We start from the raw sequence: 19578 nt of genomic DNA on the forward strand, positions 1-19578 counted from the left end.
ACATATGGATGGTGGCCTCTCCCTGCCCCTGCGAACCGGGATAAATGCTGCAGCGCTCCCTCCCTCCCGGGGTTCCTCCGCGAGAATACACAAAATAAGGGAAAAAGCAACGAAACTGCCGGTGTTTCACAGCCCTGCTCGTTTCCCCACCGCAGCCGCCCCGGGAGCCAGCCGTGGCGGGACTCGAACCGGAGCCCAGGTGCTCAGCGGGGCCCCGCCCGCCCGGCCGGGGGCAGCCACCGCCCTTATTGAGCGCTCGGCCCAGGGCGGGAAGGAGCCGCCGGCGCCTCGGAAGCGGAAGTGCAGGGACGGGTCAGCCCGGTGCCGAGCGCGGCGGAGCGGGCGTCGCCATGCAGCCGCGGGAGCTGCGCTGGGAGACTCTGGCGGCTCTGCGCACCTCCAGCAAGGGCCGGCTGAGCTACTGCCGACACTGGCTCCGGGATGAGGTGAGAGCTCGCTCCCGGCGGGCGGTGGGGGGACGTCCGGGCCGCGGCGGTTCCCGCCTTACTCCTCACAGGGGTTCTGTGCGCGCATGAGGGGGGAAAGCGTGACTCGTCCCTCCAGCGGTGATACATCGGCTCCTTGTCTCGTTAACAGTCAGGGCTTGAAATGCATAAATCGTCCTTGTGGTAGCTCTATTGCTCGCTCCTCTTCGCCTGTCACCGGCTGGGCTCCTCCGCTCCCCTGCCAGCGGGCCGGGCCCTGGCCCCTCCGTACTGACTGATGAGTGCGGGGCTTGGGGAGGAGGAGGAGTGACAGTAGAAGGATGAAGCGTGGCAGCCCTTCAGGAGTAGGGGAGGCTGGAAAAAGTGTTGAAAAGACAGACGAAACGGGTAAACGTGGTACTGAGCTGCAGTTGTAAAGCATGTGCTGACCTGTGCAAATGTTTTCAACGTGTATTGATGTTTCATTGATTTCTTGATATGTTTCGCGTTCACAGAAAATGTTTTCTCTCCAGGATATCTTGGAAGGATGCATGTCTCCTCTTGTGCTGTCCCCTTATTCCGGCTGGGTCCTAGACAGAGTGGTTGGGCAGTCAGCCCCTGAAACCGCACCCTCCAGAAGTTCAACGCCTAAAGAATCCCCTCTTCTCACAAACCAGTCACCTTCTCTGGAGAAGATCACGTCTGCTAGCTGCCAGGGCTCTTCACCGCTTTTGTCTACAGAGCCAAGCGAAACCAAGGTAGCTCTCTGATTATAATCCTTGTGTGAGCAGCTGTGAGAAAAAAGTATGCTAACTTGCTGCCATAAATTGTCTGATAAAGGTTGGTTTGTGCTCTGTTCATTTGCAGGGAAAAACATGCTTAGTTTCCACTTTTTAGGATAAGTGGGTAATGATAAAATTGGTATTAACAAGATTTTCATAGAATAATGTTTCCTAGTAGGCCAAAAGCAAACTCCCGTCTTCACCATAATTAATGAAAATTTAGTTGGAGCCATATGATTATATGGATTAGCTGCATGGGATTCATCCATGTGGAGGGAAGGTCACAGAGTAGGATCAGGCCTGTTGGTAAGAGTCTGAGTACCCCCTTGGGTTCTCTGGAGTCTTTGAGTGACGTAGACGTGCCACGGCTCTCTTCTACAAGGCAAAAAGGCAGGAATCTGGGCAATGAGCAGTTGAGTTGTGCAGGTAATGAAGTTGATGAAGCACCTGAAAAGAAAACAAATGTCTGTTGCTATGCATTAAATCATGACTTCACCACTTAACAATGATACAGAGCAGCAAAGTTTTGCATCATCTTGGTCCTGTTTAGACTTAAGAAATATATTGTGAGGAAAACATCTTAATGAAGCTGCAAGATCTGATAAAAGTTGTAAGAGAGACTCCGAAGACTCCTCCTGAAGAATGATTCAAAGTATAAACCTGTTTCGACTTCTTCCAGTGTAACATCTTCACTGTTAAGTGTTAAGATAATGTGGGTATTCTGTCCAGCCTTTCTAGGTGACAGTTAGCCTTCTTGAATGTCCTGTAGGCTCTTGGTATCTCTGCTCCTAATTTTAGTAATTGGGAGAAGTAATTATCCCAACCTTATAGAGGTGCTGGAGGATACTCAAAATGGTGAGGCTATGCTACTGGGGTACATAACTACTCTAAAAACTTGTGTGTTTGTTGACTCCTTTTTCTGTTTTTCTACAAATAATGTGCAGTTTAGGAGACTTGATTTACCTGGTTTCGTCCATGAGTTGCTGATACTGTATTCAGTCACTGATTTTGCTTATATGCTGACCACGCAGGGAAATGAAGATCTTAGTCTGCTGGAAAGGGATCGGGAAGTCTTTTCAGCAGTTCTGCCATCTAAAGTTACAGAAGTTGAAGGCTGCATTCGGATGTACGAAGAGATGCACAGGTTGAAAGGAAAGGTAAAAAACAAAAGAAGTTGAGGGTGTATGTGAATCGGAGGAGAGCTACATAACCAGATGTAGCAATGCTCTGGTAAAAGTAGCAGGACAGTAAGTTATCCTAAATGTTGTCCCACTTTGGGCAACTGAGTTTGTATTTTCTTCTGTCCAAATTCTGGTGACTGATATATTGTGGTGCTTCTGGCACCTCTGCAATCTGCAGGAGGGGCTGAGGCAACGGCAGGAGCAGCAAGAGCAGATGGTGAGGGCAGTGTATGACCTGGCAAGTGAACAACTGAAGCGCTTTGATGAACTGAAAGAGTTAAAGCAACATCAGGAATTCCAAGATTTGCAAGAAGTAATGGAGAAGAGGTGAGATTAGCTCTAGTATCCTTAAAATATTATAGCATTTAATCAATGGGAAGATTAATTCATATGCCTGACAATTCTATGCTAGTCACTTGTGCTTGAAAATCTCACCTGCTGCTTTTCTTACATTATCTGTCCTGTTAGTGTTTGTCTTTCGGAGTAGATCTCTGGCTACTGTTGATGTTTCAATTGTTAGAAAAACACCCTATTTGTGACAGTTAAAGCTCCTTTATCTTGGCTTATTTTAAAAGGAAATTCCTGTGTGTGTGTTTGTATTCTGTCTTGTGCATGTCTTGAATACAATTTTTCTGTCTTTATGTCTGTTGTAGCTCAAAGGAGGCTCAGGGGCAGCAAGAGAAGTTGAAGGAAGAACACCGACACAGAGCAAAGGTCTGAGACTTGTCATGGTCTTTTATGAAAGATAACTCTTACTACTCGGTGGGAAACTGGAAAGACCGATTGATTTATTTGTATTTACATGGCACCCCTGGAGTGAAAATCTATTTTCTGGTGCTGTTCTAGACACCTGCTGCATTGCTGTGGAAACACAGTAAAATCACATGTGTTGTAGGAACAGGAAGGACCTGGAAAGCTGGAGTTATTTAAGTATTTTGTGTCTTTTTCTCTTCAGGTATTAAACCTAAAACTGCGTGAGGCAGAGCAGCAGAGGCAGCGTCAGGAAGAGCTGGAGCGTTTGCGTAAGGAAGAGGGCCAGGAAAGATTGCGTCGCCTTTATTCCATCCAGGAGGAAGTGCTGCAGCTTAACCAGCAGATTGATCCCAATTATAGACAAAAAGACTTGCCAAGAATTGATCTTTCTGCATACAGTAATCGTGGCAACCAGATCTGTGGGCTGGTGTCAGGACTCATCCGCACCACGAGTGAGGTGGGGGCTCTGAGGTTGTTCTTGACTTTGGCTGTCATTCCTTCATAAAGCTTCCTGTAGTTGTCTTTAAAGGCAGCTTGTCATGAGGCCGTTAAATAAGATGTCACAGAAATGTTTTTAGATACTCGTCCTATAAAGCATCTCATTTAAAAGGAGAATTCTTTTCTATGGCACTTTAGCTTTCTCTTGAAAATGGCTTATAAAAATGCATGAGGATTTCTACAGGATAAGGATTCAATATGAAAATACTGTAAACTCTTGATGCTTTAAAGTTCCTTTTTGAGACAACTGTGGAAGCAGAGTGGTTCATAAATTGTTTAATACTAAACACATTCTCCTATACTTGTAAGCCTTTATACAGTAACTGTGTTTCCTTGAAATTTTTTTTTCTCTATGTAAAGGTGGATACAAACCTTGAAAAACTGAAAAAACACTATAATCAGGCTAATTTTCTGTTCTAGCTTGCCACAGCGGCTTTCTGCAGAGGAAATTGTCTAGGCTTTGCGTTGGGGTTCCCTTACGCTTGTCAAAGTACGTTATTAATTTTTGTTGTCCAAGATCTTGTGAGATCTAGTCGTGGACTAACATTATTTACAAATGTTATGACCAATGTTAATGTTCAAAGAAAGGGTAAAAAGATATTTTCACAAAAGAGGATAAAACGTGTAGTTGGCTCCCAGATTATCTGAAGGCTAATGCTTCAAAGGCTCCTTGCTCTTGCCATTGGTCCACAGATAGTGGAACAAAAGATTGATGCTATATTACTCCCTCTGTTTCTTGACAGAGAGGTTTCCCTACTCAAGTAGATGTGGCCAATACTGAACGAGCACTGCAGGAGATGCGAGGGTTGATATCCAGCATGCAGCAAGAAATCGCTGCGGCTGTGGAAGAAAAAAGGAGGAGAGATGAAGAGGAAGAGAGACAGAAGCAGAAAGAGTTATTAAAAAAAGAGCAGGTGAAGGCTCAGACTCCTGCCCCTGCACAGCAGTCGGGTGGAAGGCAGCAGAAGGAAGGTTGGTATGGCTTTTTTGGGGGCGTCTTTTTCCCCCTCCTTTCCCTTCTTACGCACTGTTTTACTGTTAGGGTGAATACTACTTTGGAATCTTATTGTTGGAATGACACACCTTCTTGTAGCCTTTACTTTTAGCACAACTAGCAAAATGGATATAGGACGGCTGGCAGCAAACTTCTGGAATGAAACTGATGCAGCATAAATTGACTGTATTAACTGGAGCAAAACCTGCTCCTCTATCTTGGGGAAAAAAGCACTCATGCAGTTGTTAGTGCCTTGTGATTTTTATTTTTTTTTTAATTCTTAGGGTTTTCTAGAGTTTTAGGTCTGTCTTAGTCTTCTGCTATTATTTTTTTAATATCAGGACTTCAAGTTAAGGCAGAAGAAAGTACCATGCAGTGGTACCAGCAGCTTCAAGATGCTGCTGAGCAGTGCATTGCTTCTTTCAGTGAAATCAGCAACTGCAAAGACAACAATGAGGTATGAACAAATGATTAATACTGCTGAAGAGTGATTTCTGGAATCTGAAATCAAGAATCAACTGTCTTGATTTCTAGGGGCAATGGAACAGCTTTCATTTAAAAAAAATAAAAACCTTTACAGACAAGGAGACTACCGTGACAGTTTGCATGAGTAGACTGTTAATAGAGGCTGCTAAGTTAGAATTGTTTTTATTTACAGTTGTTTGTTTGTTCTGCAGGTTAAGAAGATAAAAACAGACTTGCAGAAAGCAGCTACGATCCCTGTGAGCCAGATCTCTAGAATAGCAGGTCAGGAAAATGCCAAGAACCCAATCCAACTGAAATGTCTTTTGGTGTAAAGATTTTAGTAGGACACGACATATCCAGTGTTTCTCTAATTATCCCTACAGCAGAAAGCTGGTGTGCATACAGTCCAGGTCTTTGCAGCACGGTGTTTGCTATGTTTTGAAGGTCTGTTGCTTCCCTCAGAGGCATCTTGCTTCATCATGATTAAGTTTCTTTAATCAGATGTAGCAAACATGCAGTTGGAGGTGCCTTGCCCTTCAGGGTGTAGGTCGTTTTTGTGATGTCATCTGGTTAAGACTTGTCTGCTGTTTCGTAATCTTCTGTCTCCATACGTTCCTTATATATTTGCAGGCTCTCAGCTGCGAGAGATATTTGACAAGATCAATAACCTGCTGTCTGGAAAGTCTGTTCTGAGTGGAGGGCGAACTGTATCCGTGACTCAGCATCCACAGGGTCTGGATTTTGTTTATTACAAACTGGCGGAGAAATTTGTGGTGAGAAAATGTTCTCTTTATTGGGGTGGCAAAGGTAATTAGTGCTTTAAGAAGTTCTTTTGGACTCTGTCCTCTGTCTTCAACTGCTAATAACAAAATTGCATGCATACTTGCATGTATTAATGTTCATATTGATTAAAGAAAGTGCCTTTTGGATTAAAAAAAAAAGTGAAAGAATTTAGTTTCTCTTTCCCTGCCATCCCGTATTTATTCTAGGAGGAAGAACTATTTTCAATTCCAGGCTTACATGTTATATATTCTGAACTAGCTAGGTACAGTGTTAGTGGAAAACAGGTTGATAGTTAATTTATGATCTATCACAAAACCCCATATATGCTCAAAACTTGGCAGAACTGGGGGGAGGGGAGCAAAGGCCGGAGAGGCAAACTTCTGTGTAGTTAACATCTCCCAAGAAATGAAGTGTCATTGTTTAAGTTGGCAGTATTTGTCTCTCTTCTTTATTTGCTAAATTTGGGCTGTTTGAAACTTTATTTTGTCCTTGCAGTGACAAATATATGCAAAAATTATCTCATGGAGTAAAACTGACTGATTTGTAAATGTTTGAGAACGATTGTTTGGCGTGAAAATATGTGTGCAGCCTTGCACTTTGTGCCTGTATTTGCTAACTCTTTTTTTCTGTCCTGAGCCAAAGTTTATTGTCCTCCGCTCCCACAGAGGATACAAAGGGCTTCGTCATCTTTTCTGTGGTTGGCTACAGAGCCATGGAAATGTTAGGATCCTTTAGTAGAGGCTAACGATACAAAAAAGAGGATTTATTTATTTTTTTTTTGTCTGAGAAAGGGCTTGAAGGGGTAGGGACTGACTTTCCTTTTTCCCCCTTCAGAACCAAGGAGAAGAAGAAGTAGCTTCTCACCATGATGCAGCTTTCCCAATTGCCGTGGTGGCCTCGGGAATCTGGGAATTACACCCTCGAGTTGGAGACCTCTTTTTAGCTCATCTGCACAAAAAGTGCCCCTATTCTGTGCCATTTTACCCTGCATTGAAAGAGGGGACTTCTATGGAAGAGTATCAGAGGTATATATATTACTGGACTTCTTGAGCATGAACCCTGCAAGGGTGAAGACTCTATTTTTCTGAGTGAACTCCACCTTTCCCCATCTCTGATGATGTAGGCACTGTGACGTGCTGGCATAGACTTTGGAGATTCACTCACAACTGTGCAGCTCCCCTGACCCTGTTTCCCTGGAGGATGCTGTGTCCTTCAGCTTTGGAAGTGCTCTTCTGCTTCTTCTTCCTTGTCCTTCTCAAAGAACAGTTGATAGCCATACTTTGAAAATACCCAGTACAGAACCTAAATATTCTACATGGTATGAAATAGTGGAACATATGATCCAGAGGGTAATGATCAGCCTTTGCAATAATTCTTGTATGGTTTTGGAGTATCCCTATTCTCAGTACAGTTGACTTAAAGTAAGCTGAGGACTGCAGGGCCTCAAGTGAATGTGTTTTGCTGTACTAATACTGGAACGTCTTCTCATACTTAGGATGCTTGGATATCAAGTTAAGGATTCTAAAGTGGAAGAGCAAGATCATTTTCTTAAACGGATGTCAGGACTGATTCGTCTTTATGCTGCTATCATTCAACTCCGGTGGCCGTATGGAAACAAACAAGGGGTATGCGTGTGTGGCATTATAATTAAGACCTAGTTACTATCACGAGAGTCTACTAATGTATTATAAGCTTGATTTGTAGTTAAGGCGTGCTGAACTTAAATCAGCCCGTGATATATTTGAAGGGAGGTGTTCGTAACCATAATGGACAAAGCAATGCAAAGTAATTTGTAGTGTAGACCTTTACTTCCTTTCTCTGTATTTTCATGATAAAATTTTATGTTAGGTTATTGTAAAATAACTTTATAAAGAAAAAAAGTAAATCAGAAAACTGCCAGTTTTAATAATAGCATTTTGCAAGTTGTAAAACAAGTGGTGGGTAGCTTTTTTGTTGCTTTATAGCCACATCCTCATGGGCTGAACTATGGATGGCGCTGGCTTGCTCAGATGTTGAATATGGAGCCTCTGGCAGATGTGACAGCTACGCTGCTGCTTGATTTTCTGGAGGTAAGCAATATGGGTTACTGGTAGCTAAAGGAATCTAAACTGGTGACACTTTAGTTTCGGAAGAGATTGCTGAGGTGAGGTTCATTGTGATTTTAACAGCCGTTTTTTTTTTTTTTTTAACTTGTCCTTATTCCTTCAGAAAGGAATGTAAATATTTCCACATTCAGGCAAATATATCTTCGGAGCGGAATGATTTAAAAAATGGAAGTTTTTACAAATGCAACTTTTCTTGTTGTATTTGGTTCCTTTTAAGGTTCATCGTATTTTAAAGATAGTTTCATGGTCCTATAAGTATAAGGTCTGCTAAACGCTTGGCATCAGCTCATACAATGCAATGAGGTTCCGTGGCCTTTCCAGCTGAATTAGTTCATAAAACAGGATGAACTAGGTTGAAAAGGAATAGAGCCTGATTAATTAATCCCATATCCTAGGATATAGGCATATGTTAAATAAGAGCCAAAGTTAAAGGCTGAAGGCAGGGGAGACAAACTGTTGGACGCAAGCAGCTTCTGGTGCTTGTCAAATGCCTTCTGAAGAACTTTAAAAGTAGAAATGAGAAAGGGCAAAGTGAAATACACCGTGGGGATTCTGTCAGCAGTGGTGAAGTTTGAGGAACATTCATCCTGTAAACTCCCTGTGTGAAGAAAGCTGATGACTCCACACTGCAGTCGCCAACGTGGGGAAATGACCATAACGTGCCCCATCAAATGGTATTAGGGAAGGCTTCTCTTTCTGGAAGGAGACTGGAGTGAGAGGAAGAATAACATAAGATTGGTATCAGTGGCGACCACACAGTCAACAGGTTTAAAAAAGGTGATTGTGGTAGCAGTAATGGCATTTAGAGGATTTGCTTCTTTTATTGTAGGTATATTTCTTGAAATGTCTGGATAAAAGTGGTTGATATTGAACAGGTTCATTGAAGTTGTCATGCTAGTCTGAAACCCAATTCCAGAACCTGCTCTTTGTGGATTTCTGTACCACAGGTGTGTGGCAACGCTCTCATGAAACAGTATCAGGTTCAGTTCTGGAAAATGATGTTGCTTATCCGAGAAGACTACATCCCAAGGTATGATATCTCTGGTTAGGAAATGTGGAATAATCGCTGTGCGGTACTTCATGAGTGTTTGCGCTTAAATGACTTGTCCATCTTTTCCAATCTTTGCCATTCACCCTGCCCACCCGCTTGTAAATCAAACCCAACTTTCTAAATAGATTTTGAAACATGCTGTTATTTCTGCAGAATTGAAGCAATTACCACCTCTGGACAGATGGGCTCTTTAATGCGTTTCAAGCAATTCTTGGAGGTAAAGCAAGTTTTTTTCATTTTTCAAGTGTTTTGGGTTTTTTTTCCCCTTCGTTTGATAAATGCATCATTTTGCTAATGAGGCTGGTGCTGCTCGCAGCACACCTGATAGTCCAGACCCATCACGGTGATATAACCCTTTGATAACTTTTCAGTTACTGAATTACCTTAATGATAGTTATGATGTCAAACACCTCGCTGCTTTCTTGCCTCACGTCTAATTTTTTCTCAGTGAAAATGTATTTTGATTATAAATGAAGTCCAGTGAGACTAGTTGCAGTGAGAGAAGATGTACAGGTTGAGGAGGATTCTGCTGAGTCATTTCTGTAACAGCTATTTGCTGTAAGTGGTTTGCTTGTCTTTATCTGCTGTCTTGATTAGATACACAAGGAAGTAGACATCTTGAACCGCTCTCTGTAAGGTTTGTTTAGCATTGTATTCTGCATCTTTTTTTTTTTCTTAAGAAAGCTTGCAAAACAGTAAAATACTTGATTATTTAAATTGTTTTGTGAACGTTGACTTAGATGATGATATTAAAATATTATCTCTCAGAGTTTGTACTTTCATTTCAAAATTAATTTTGGTACATTTTATTAGCAATGCCTTGAATGTGTGCAGTAAGAGCCATCAAAATTCCTGAGAAGAGATGACTAATTAAAATACACATTTCTTTTTCCTTTGTCTTTCTCCACTAGAAATGTCTACAGCAGAAGGAAATTCCATTACCAAAGGGCGCTCTGCAGTCTTCCTTTTGGAGATCATAAATCAGTTTTGATTTCTTCCCATCGGATGTCAGTGCTTTCAGACCTGGCTTCTTGTTTATATGTAAAGGCAAAATAAATGTATTTTGTATATAGAGGAATCAGGAGAAAATATTCCATCAGCCTGTTGTTTAATTTGTCACAGTTTATGTTGGGCAGAACAAACTTGTGTTTCATTTGTTGCAAATAATTGGAAGCCATCTCTTGCTTTGGATTTTTATAAGTTTTTGTATAGTAAATTATGGAAAATTGAAGACTTTTCCTTCATATGTTTAAACATGTGGAAGATGTTTTAAATATAGTATCCTGATGACCTCTGGGCTTCAGCGATTAAAGACTCTTGGGATGAAAATTTGCACGGTGCTGTTCTGTTCATGGAAATGAAAATACCTCACAGCTTTATGAAGTCTTAACAGAGTAATTGATCTCAGAAATTTTCCGCTAGAACTTTATTTTTGTATTTATTACATCTGTCTTTTATAGTTCAATTTTAATTATGCTGATGTACTTGCATCCTCTTTGTCTCAACATCTTGAAACGACAGGGAGATTGATGAAGGCATTTAGCCTAGCGGTGTTGACACTTCTCTCTGTTGAATGTGACTTTGCTCCAAGAGGCAGTACTCTCGAGTTAAGAGAGATCGACTCACTGTTTTAAAAGGTTTACATGGGGGAAGAGCAGAGTTCCTGAAACTACAGAATTTCTGTGTCCGTTATCCATCAGATGGATGGAAGCTAATAGTCCATTTTCTTATTTAAAAGAAAAAAAGAGTGGCAAAATGGTGCATTCATTCTAGCACTTTTGATGATGTTCTGCCATCGTTTGAGGGGGAAATTGTACGCCTGGGTTACCTAAGGTGCATTTTATAAGGCCTCTTTTTATCTAAATGGATTTCTTCCTTATAAATGTTATGGTATTTTATGTACCAGCTACTGTAATACTTTTGTACCAATGGTGGATTATTCTGAGAATAGTTCATTCTAGCAATCTGTTTAAATTGATATTAAAGTTTGATAATTTTTTTTCTTTGTAATCTGAAGCTTATGCAGTTTTTTTCTATCAAAGAGGGATGGTCAAGAAAATCTACAGTTCCATGGTGAAGACAGGAGATAGATAGTATGGGCGTGATGGGAGATCTGTCTGATTTATGGTGCACTGTCCTTGACTATTTCGGTATTCTCTAAGATGAGAAAAATTGATTCTGAGTTCTAGAAGGCAGTACGTTATTTTGGCAATATACTGTTGCAAGTTAAAAGCCAAGTTAAAAGCTACTATTATTTTTACCAGATCAGGTTTTGTTATTCGTAGAGGCACCGCAATTTGAAGCTGTAGAAAGCGGAGTTGAGGCCATATGAGAATCTGAGTTTGATCTTTATATATCCCTTGAGATTTCTGAGAAAAGGTTGTAACGTGTACTTTGGAATTCAGGCCTTTAAAACCTTTAACCTTGGCTTTAAAATTAACTGGTAAATAAGTTAAATTAGCGTTTGGTTTATGCATTTTTGTAAACTGACTTTGGAATTCTTTAGACTGATGTTACTGGTGGCTGTTCTGGGGTACTGGAAATCTCCTTCCAGTATCCATTTACCAGATAACACTGAAGCAATACACAGCTTTCATTAGTATACTTGAAAATGTTCAGGGTTTTTTTTATACTGAGTGGAGATGTTTTAATTACATCTTGCATGTCTACAATTATGTTGGAGACTGACTTTGCCAAGATAGTAACTGGTACTGTCTGTTAGAAACAATTGTCTGCCTGTGCCAAAACACAAGGAGTGATTTGGTGATGGATATATAAGATACAATAGCTTTCTTCTTTTTTGCTGACAGGTACTAGGGTTTTCTCACATTTGGGGAGGGAATATAAGTATATATTCTTATAAATAACAAACATGGTATCCTTTTCTGCCTCAGTAAGGGCATACTATTTCAAAAAACCCTAATAAGGTTTTCAAATCGAATAATGAGTGCACTTGAAAAGAATCATAAGAAATCAGTATTTATTTTTAGATGTAGCTTAAGGTTGCTTCTACTGCTTCAACTGATGGTTAACTTCTGTATTACGTTATTCTGTTTCTTGTCATTTTAGCAGTTTTAAATGTTAGCCATTTGGTGTTACGAAGGTGCAGTGCAAGTAAGGTCTTATGCATGTATTCATGGTACTGTCGTGTTTGATACAAATATGCATATGCCAAAGGAGAGCATCTGGGATGTGAAAATACTGTGCATTCAGGACGAGATGCCTTAAAATTGCCGTGAGTCATACTCTTCCTTGGAGACAATAGTTCCAGGCAGTCCCGCGGGTTGCCATGCAATGTCACTTTTCCATTTAAGTACTTTTATTACAGTGTTATTAACTCAAAAATCATTCAAACCCACTCACCACTTTGATCCCATAAAGTTCTTGCTGCCTTAGAAGGCCTCTTTTTAAAAGAAAAAAAAAAAGATTAGAGGAGAACTTCTTTGTCATGTCTATTTTAAACATCTAGTTTATACTAAAGGCTCATTTTCCTTTGAATTTATGCATTGGCTTTTCAAAAATACATCTCTCTTGACAAATGTTTACAGCCTTTTGATGCTCGGTCCTTGCCAGGCCTCTTTGTGCTTGTTACACTGCACCCTGCTTCAAAAGAAGAGACTTACACACATATATTTTTAATAATGTAAAGCTAATGAGGCTGCTGCTTTAAGTCTGGCCTGTTGATTTAAATTGTAAAACCTGCCCCTCTCCTGCTACAGCAGCTCGGGTCTTTGAGAGCCCAGACTGACCCTGGCTGAGGAGAAAGGGGCGGAAACCCCAGCTGTCGCCATGCTGCACGGACGTTGTAACTGATTCCCGATGTAATACTGTCTTTTTTTTTGTGTCCAAGGCTTGTCTCCGTAGTCCGGTGTGCTGAGACGGGAAAACGGCCGCCGTGCCCCTCGGCTCTTTCCGGACCCTCCCGGCTCTTTCCGGAATCGCTCGGCACTTTCCGGCACCCCTCGGCTCGCTCCAGCCCTCCCCGCATGCGCGCTTCCCTCAGCTGGGGCGGGTGGGGCCCTCCCTCCCCCCGCCCCCCCCGGCTCCCGATTCTCCCCGAAGGCCTTCGGCCCTTTTCGCCGCCCGGCAGCACCGTTCTGCGGCGCTGACGTCACCTCCGGGCCGCCTTATAAAAAGGCGGGCGCAGGGGGCGCGCGGCGTCCGTGGCGGAGGGCGCGGAGCCGGCGGCGGGGATCTGCGCACCGACCCGGTGAGGCGGCGGGCGGGAGGGGGGAGCCGCGCCCGCCTTCATCCGACCCCGCTCGGGTAGATAGAGTCCCTCGCACTCCCCGCACCCGCTCCGCCTTCCGCCGCTGCGGAGACAGGTGTAGGGCTGCGCGCTCCCCTCAGCCGCGGGGAAGGCTGAGGCCGCCGCGCTGAGGAGGGCCCTGCCTCAGGCGGCTCCCCTCGGCGACCGCTCGCCATCCCTGGCGGCCGTGGGGTTTGTTATCGCGGGTGGCCGCGTCCGCAGAGCCTGGGTCCCCCCCGCGGCCCTCGGGGGAAGGGAGGGGAGGGAAGGGCGGGGGAATTGCCCTGGGCGCGGCGCGGATAAAGGGCAGGCGGTCGAGGAGCGGCGGGATCCGCCCTGGGCAGTCTGGACCCGCGGCAGGAATTTCATTGAGCGCCCTGGGGAGGGGATAAAGAGGCGAGTAAATAGCAGTGACAGCGGATCTCCGTCCCTGCGGGGCAGAGCAAGCGGACCCCGCCTTGCCCGCCCTTCCCTTCGTCCCTGTCCAGTGGGGTTTGCGGTAAAACCCTGCCGCCCCCCATCCCCTGAGGAAAAATGCCGGGAGGGAGACGGGGAACCCGTGTCTCTGCGGTAACCCGGCACAGCAATGGCTTCCCTCAGCTCTCCCCAGCCCTGTCCAAGGTCAGGAGATGCAGCAAAGAGCGTGTGTGCGGGAAGAGGAGAAAAGGCAGCGATGGAGGGGCCGGGTGCTCGGTGATGGCTGGAGACACCCTTCCTCCAGGAGAGAGATAGCTGTGTGAAAGGACGGACACGTCAATAGCTTACATAGCAGAGTTGTCCAGCCAGGCAGGAAGACATTTAGAAGAAATCCTCCGAACCTGTGTGCCTCTCATAAATGTGTCATTTTGGTATATAGGTCAAGCACTACGCTTTCCTTCCTTTGTAAAAGATTCAGGATTTGTTCCTCCCCTGATTAACTTTTTTTTTTTTTTAATTTAACATAAATCACAGGCATGACAGTCAGGGTTTTCTCAGTTTGTTTCCTGCATACACGTTATCTGCTTACAGTGATATAAATTCATATTGCTAGATCATAAACATATACCAATAGGGTAATCACTTCCCCTGACATTTATGGAAAAGCATAAGCAATTACCACTACATTTTTTCAGCAGATCCGTGGTGACTGTTCAGGATTTTTAGTAGCTATTTTGTCATAAAACAGCTACGTGTTCCAGTCAAAAATGTACGTGACTATTGAGCAGTCTTTCATACATATTTAAATAGATTCTTAAGAGCAGTTGTCTGGAGATGGCGAATGAACACACTGGGGGGGGGGAAATAAGCAACCAAAAAAGCCTAACTCAGCCTGAAATGGTTCTGTTTCTTTCTGGAAAAAACAATCCATTTTCTTTTGGTATTTTGTTTTCAGCAAAGTGCCAGAAGATTCTGATGATTGTATTCACTGAAAGGCCTTGGTCAGGGATTTAGATTTGTTCAAAACAAATATTAAATCCCACCGTGTGATTTTTATGCATTTAAATAAAGCTAGCAGTGAGTTCTTCTGTGAAGTCTTCATCTGTCCTTCCTTATAAATTGTGCAGAGAAAAATAATCAACAAAAGATTGAAAATGGGATATTTTCTGCTGCATTGTGTGCAGGATCTGTAGCTGTAGTAATGAAATTGTTAAGCTGTGGAAAATGCTTGAACTGAGATAGCAGGTTATGTTGTTCGCAAGAAGTAATTTATCTTCATTCCTGTTGAAAAAAAGATACATCCATACTGGTCGGATTGAAATAGAAATTTTAGCTTAAAATCAGATTTAGATGTTATGCTTTATGAGATCCATAGTTGATGAAGTTAGCAAACATATTTGTGATTGGGCTTTTTTAATAACAAAAAAAAAGGTATCAATGATAACAAAAATGGTCAATGTCAAAGACTGACTTTTAACTGTTTTTTACATATTTTTCTCCTGCAGAAAGGTAGGAGCAGCCTTCAGTCTCTTGAGACAGGGTGGTACCTCTTGGTGTGACATTCCTATTTCTCAACTGTTATATTTATAACTAACCTTAGTAATTTCAAGGAAATATCTTAGTATCTTTGCTGCCTTATTTTTAATCTACTTAATGCATTTATGGGGTTGTAATTGTTTTATTCATAAATGCATTACTTTTGGGGGGCAACTAATTGCTTCCCTAGTATTGGAGGAAATAATACGAATTCCTCCCTTTTTTCCACTGCATGTTAGTATAGTGTGGGAGTTTGTTTTTTCCATTTGTCCCTGGAGTGTAGGCAGTAGAAAAATGGGGTGGAGCAGGCTGCAGATGCTGTGGATGGAGATTGCCAAGCGCAGTCCAGCATTGTGCTCCATAGCTGACCATGGATCAAATGGAGTGGCAAGCTGCCTTCTCACTGCTGCAATTGATACACATTAAGCTATGCAAATGCCACCAGAGATACGCACTAGCTTCAGCTGGCACAAAGGCACGTAACTGCGGTTGTCCATGAGCTGCTTCAGGGTTTGCAGCATACTCATGGGCAAAATGTAGCGTTAGGGGAGGCAAGGAAATCTTCAGTTAAAAATTCAGTGGGTTAGATACACTTAACAGATGCATAATTAGCCATCTCAAAAAAATACCTTCTGTCGCAACTGCTACTTGTCTGTTTTTTTTTTACTGAGGTAATTGAAAGTAAAAATCTTTGTAGATAATTACATTCAAAACTTTATTGAGTTTGTGTCTTTAAATTAAGCCATGCTACTTGATTACTTTGTAGCAGGAAGTGTCATTTGCCAAGTCCAGATAACTTTCTTTCTGTTTTGACCTTCAGATTATGGTAGTATTTTTTTTAGACTAACTGGAAAGCTTAGTACATACCAAATTAATATAGGTTTTCCTGTTGATATTTGTAACCCTTTTTGCATGGGGAGGTCTGTTGCTCGTAGTAGCTTGCGCAACAATAATGCCAAATTGCTGTATGTGGCAAGGAACGAAAAGGAAAGTATGGAACATGTACTGTGATGGAATATGTATTTAGGGGAAAAAAAAAAAAGAATGAAGCCATGTCCTTACGCTAGTCATTAGTTGAATGTTATCTTGATTTCCCCCTCCCTTTTAGACTCTACATTCCTCCATCATGTTGTCATCGTTTCGTAAAGTCAAAGTCCAGGTATTTTTACGTAATGCATGAAGTGTCATCACCATACTTGCCTGCCTTTATTGCCATGACCTATTTGTAACAAAAAAACATCTATTTGAGAGTTTGTTCTATCTAGCAGGTGCTTTGTTTGTACTTCAGTGTTGAGTCTGATGTGTCTTTCCTTTAATACTTTGAATTTCCTAATTTCTGTTTATGATGCATGATGTGTGAGCATTTTGTAGTTGTTATAATTCAGTATGATTGGGTTTTGATGTGGATTAATTTTCTAAGAGATTTTTGTTTTAAAAAGTAGTTGTGCAATATGTTTTTACTTTATAGCATCTAAAAATCAACGATGATGTGATTTACATTGCAGAATACTATGCATTTGAAGTGGGCTTTGGTTCCTGTTCCATCCACTTGCACAAATTTATAATCCTCATATTGTTGTGGTGTAACTCTTTATACATCTGCGGTGTTTTCCGTTCAGGGATGGTAAAATAAATAGGATGTATGGATCAAACTTCAACTAGGTAATACAAGCAACTAGATTTTATTTGGAAATTATAGTAATGTAAATGTTTATACTACAATTAAAATTACGATGAAAAGATAGCAAATGAGAATGGAAAATGCTGGGATTCATTATATAATATCACATTACCTGTAAACTCTGCGTTTCTGCAATGCAGTCAAGGTAATTTGCTTTCTCAGGAGTCTCGGCAGAGTGCAGCCCTTGCCAGCACTGCATAGTTTTATCAAAGGTCTGTGGTGATATTAAGAACAAAACAAAGCCAAAAAAACCCTTGTACATAAAGGCACCAATTTCAGATCGGCAATTCAGCTGCTTTTCTTTGAATAGTGGAATTAAAATTCTAAGACTAAATGCCTAAAAATGAACAGGTCTTTAATCGTCTTCCATATTCTGAAAGTGCATAGTTAAGGCTCTGCACAAACATCAGCCCGAATCACTAGCTTGGCAGCCTGCTTTAGTTCAAATAATTTACCTTTCTTTTTTCTTTTAATGCTGCAGTTTCTTGTGTCCCTGCAATACCTACTTAAATTTGGGGTGGGTTTGAATTTTACCTTTGAAGCAGTTAGTCTGTATGAGACTACGGCATTAAGCAGCGACTTCAACACATCTTGGGTTTTTGTGCTGCAGCACTTGACTTATTTTTCTGGCTTGGAATTTGTAGAGGCTTGAGGCTGTAGGTGACCTTCCTTAACAGAAACCAGGAGTATTTGGACGCAGGGTTCTGCTGCGCATAGTCCGCCCTTAATATTTCTTCATTTTGTAGATTTAAATTTTGTCTCAGTAGAGTTTTAAATCTCTAGTGTAGGGTACATGATGTGACATCTTTCCATTACTTTTTCTTAACACAATATGCTGATGAAGTTCCCTTCACAGGAGCAGGAGCCAGTGCTGTGCATACCTTTCAGAAGGATTGTCTTTTATTTACCTGCAATACTAGCACCTACTAACTTAGCTCTAAACTGAGCAGTCGTGTTTTTGTGTTTGAGGCGTATGTAGTGGCTTACTTCTCCCCTAGCCTTTTGAGGAAGCTGTGAACGGAAGAAATGAAAGTTGGAAGGAAAAGTGTATGTTGTTTTTTTCTTTCAGTCCTTCCCTTTTGAGGGTTATTTTCACATCCAATATTAGAATTCAAATTTTTTTGCTTAAAGAAGAAAGATCAGAAATCCATTCCCATTTCCCAGGAGAAAAAGCAGCCAATAAATGCTCTTTTGACAAGGCTTAGGATGTGTAATATTGATGAATGCAAAAAAACGCATCAAGCTGCTCGTGTGTGTATACTTGAGAAGCAGGGAGTGTTTTGATAGGGAAAGTGCTCATATTACAGGCTGTTACTAGGGTCACGTATGCTGAATATATGTAACACACATCAGGACTCATCTTAAGAGAAAGTCATTATTTTACTCCATCTTAAGATAGCGATCTTTATATACTGATATCTGATTGCTTTTCAGGCAAAGTAGTTTAATTCTTTAAGCTTCATGGAATTATTCTTAAAAATATGCTAAAATCTTCTGTACAGTGCTGTGTGTATTTTACATTCGAGTTTTTAAATCCCAGATAACACGTTTTGGTAAGGGAAATGCTGACAGCTCTTATGTGTGTCTGCCCCGGTGGCAGCGCTGTAATTCCTGTTTAACCCACCTCGATACCGCTGTTTCCCGAACTTGAATGATGTTGCTGACATCATCGCTGTTGCACTGCAGTGTCTGTAAATATCTGCAGTTGTATATTCCCATGCAAATTTTAGTGTACTCTTTGTATAATTTGTATTGTCTGGGGAAGGCTAATCTTCTTAGGTTGATTTTAGATTGGGGTTTTTTTTGTCTTAAATGTATATCATCTTTTTGTTGGCTTTTTTTTTTTTTTGAAAAAATACCACTACAACGGTACAGTGCGAAGAAGCATTTCTGATTATTTTTTTAGTTAGACATAAGCTGATGAGTGGCTTTTTAAAGTTAGTCTTACAACATCAAAGTACAGTATTGAATGCCTTCAGGACAGTTAAGATGTGCTGGTTTGGGGCCGTGTTGGCGATGTTGCCTTCTGGGGCTGTCGGGAGGGCCGAGGCAGTGGGTCAGAGCTGGACAGTGTCGTTCTGCCAGCACCGCCTGGAAGCTTCGCTCTGTCCGACCTTATCAGCCGGCACAGCCTGCGCTGGGAGGGGCTGGCGGCAGCAGCGATGTGCACAGGGCTGGGGACGAGGCCAGTTATCGGGGCATTTGCGTATGTCCCAATATAAGCTATGTTTTTCACGTTAAAAACATAAAGCGCAACTTCTTGTTGGCACTTCTCTTGCTCGGGGTGTATTGTAGCTGCCTTTCAGTGATGTAGTTGAACCAAGAAGGTTTACAACTGTCTCGGGGAGCTGCTTCGTATTCAAGGGGGGTACCGCAGCTGGAGCGTGAGAGCGCCGGTGGTGGACTGCATCATTCTGCAGCATCGATGACTTTTGAGTTCAGAGCTCCCCGGTGACTGCTGATGGCGCTCTGGCAGAGCACAGACTTGCTGACGTCAGCTGATCCGCTGCAGGAAAGAACAGTCTATTATTGCTAGACCAAAGCACTTCTTTTACAATTGACTAGCTCGACTTACTGTAGCTATAAAAGGAGCCTTTCTTTTAACGAATTCTAGCAAAAAGATGAGCCAGATTGCATGACTTGTGTGGTGAGAGGCAA

General features: G+C 42.1%; 2 protein-coding genes across 15 annotated transcripts in view; both read left to right on the plus strand.

Moving 5' to 3' along the window:
- The first annotated feature begins 302 nt into the window (after nucleotides 1-302).
- Nucleotides 303-11047, plus strand: GLE1 (GLE1 RNA export mediator). Of its 2 annotated transcripts, none has more exons than XM_074609214.1 (16): nucleotides 303-446; nucleotides 959-1183; nucleotides 2239-2364; nucleotides 2567-2715; nucleotides 3042-3102; nucleotides 3344-3598; nucleotides 4383-4611; nucleotides 4975-5090; nucleotides 5311-5380; nucleotides 5729-5871; nucleotides 6716-6906; nucleotides 7377-7506; nucleotides 7846-7950; nucleotides 8934-9016; nucleotides 9191-9254; nucleotides 9949-11047. In XM_074609214.1, the coding sequence occupies exons 1-16, from the start codon at nucleotides 351-353 to the stop codon at nucleotides 10015-10017; spliced, it is 2112 nt and encodes a 703-aa protein (XP_074465315.1). In that variant the 5' UTR covers nucleotides 303-350; the 3' UTR covers nucleotides 10018-11047. The 2 variants fall into 2 exon arrangements, with proteins under 2 accessions (XP_074465315.1, XP_074465314.1); XM_074609213.1 differs by having other exon boundaries at nucleotides 318-446; nucleotides 941-1183.
- A 2001-nt stretch (nucleotides 11048-13048) lies between these two features.
- SPTAN1 (spectrin alpha, non-erythrocytic 1) overlaps nucleotides 13049-19578 on the plus strand; it is a 52522-nt gene continuing 45992 nt past the window's right edge. For 12 of the 13 annotated variants that reach the window (XM_074609153.1, XM_074609157.1, XM_074609160.1 and 9 more), the window contains exons 1-2: nucleotides 13163-13247; nucleotides 16348-16398. In XM_074609153.1, coding sequence (XP_074465254.1) covers nucleotides 16366-16398 — 33 coding nt within the window. In that variant the 5' untranslated portion in view covers nucleotides 13163-13247; nucleotides 16348-16365. Of the gene's footprint in view, nucleotides 13248-16347; nucleotides 16399-19578 lie in introns of all 13 variants that reach the window. The other variant, XR_012590091.1, reaches the window with a different exon arrangement.

This window comes from Larus michahellis, chromosome 15, assembly GCF_964199755.1.
Source record: "Larus michahellis chromosome 15, bLarMic1.1, whole genome shotgun sequence".
In the NCBI taxonomy this organism is placed as follows: domain Eukaryota; kingdom Metazoa; phylum Chordata; class Aves; order Charadriiformes; family Laridae; genus Larus; species Larus michahellis.

Excerpts from the sequence above, each read along its gene's own strand:
- GLE1 (XM_074609213.1), top strand. The coding sequence starts at position 351 with ATGCAGCCGCGGGAGCTGCGCTGGGAGACTCTGGCGGCTCTGCGCACC. Across the intron at positions 3,599-4,382 it reads TCATCCGCACCACGAGTGAG|AGAGGTTTCCCTACTCAAGT; the intron begins GTGGGGGCTCTG and ends GTTTCTTGACAG. Across the intron at positions 5,091-5,310 it reads ACTGCAAAGACAACAATGAG|GTTAAGAAGATAAAAACAGA; the intron begins GTATGAACAAAT and ends TTTGTTCTGCAG.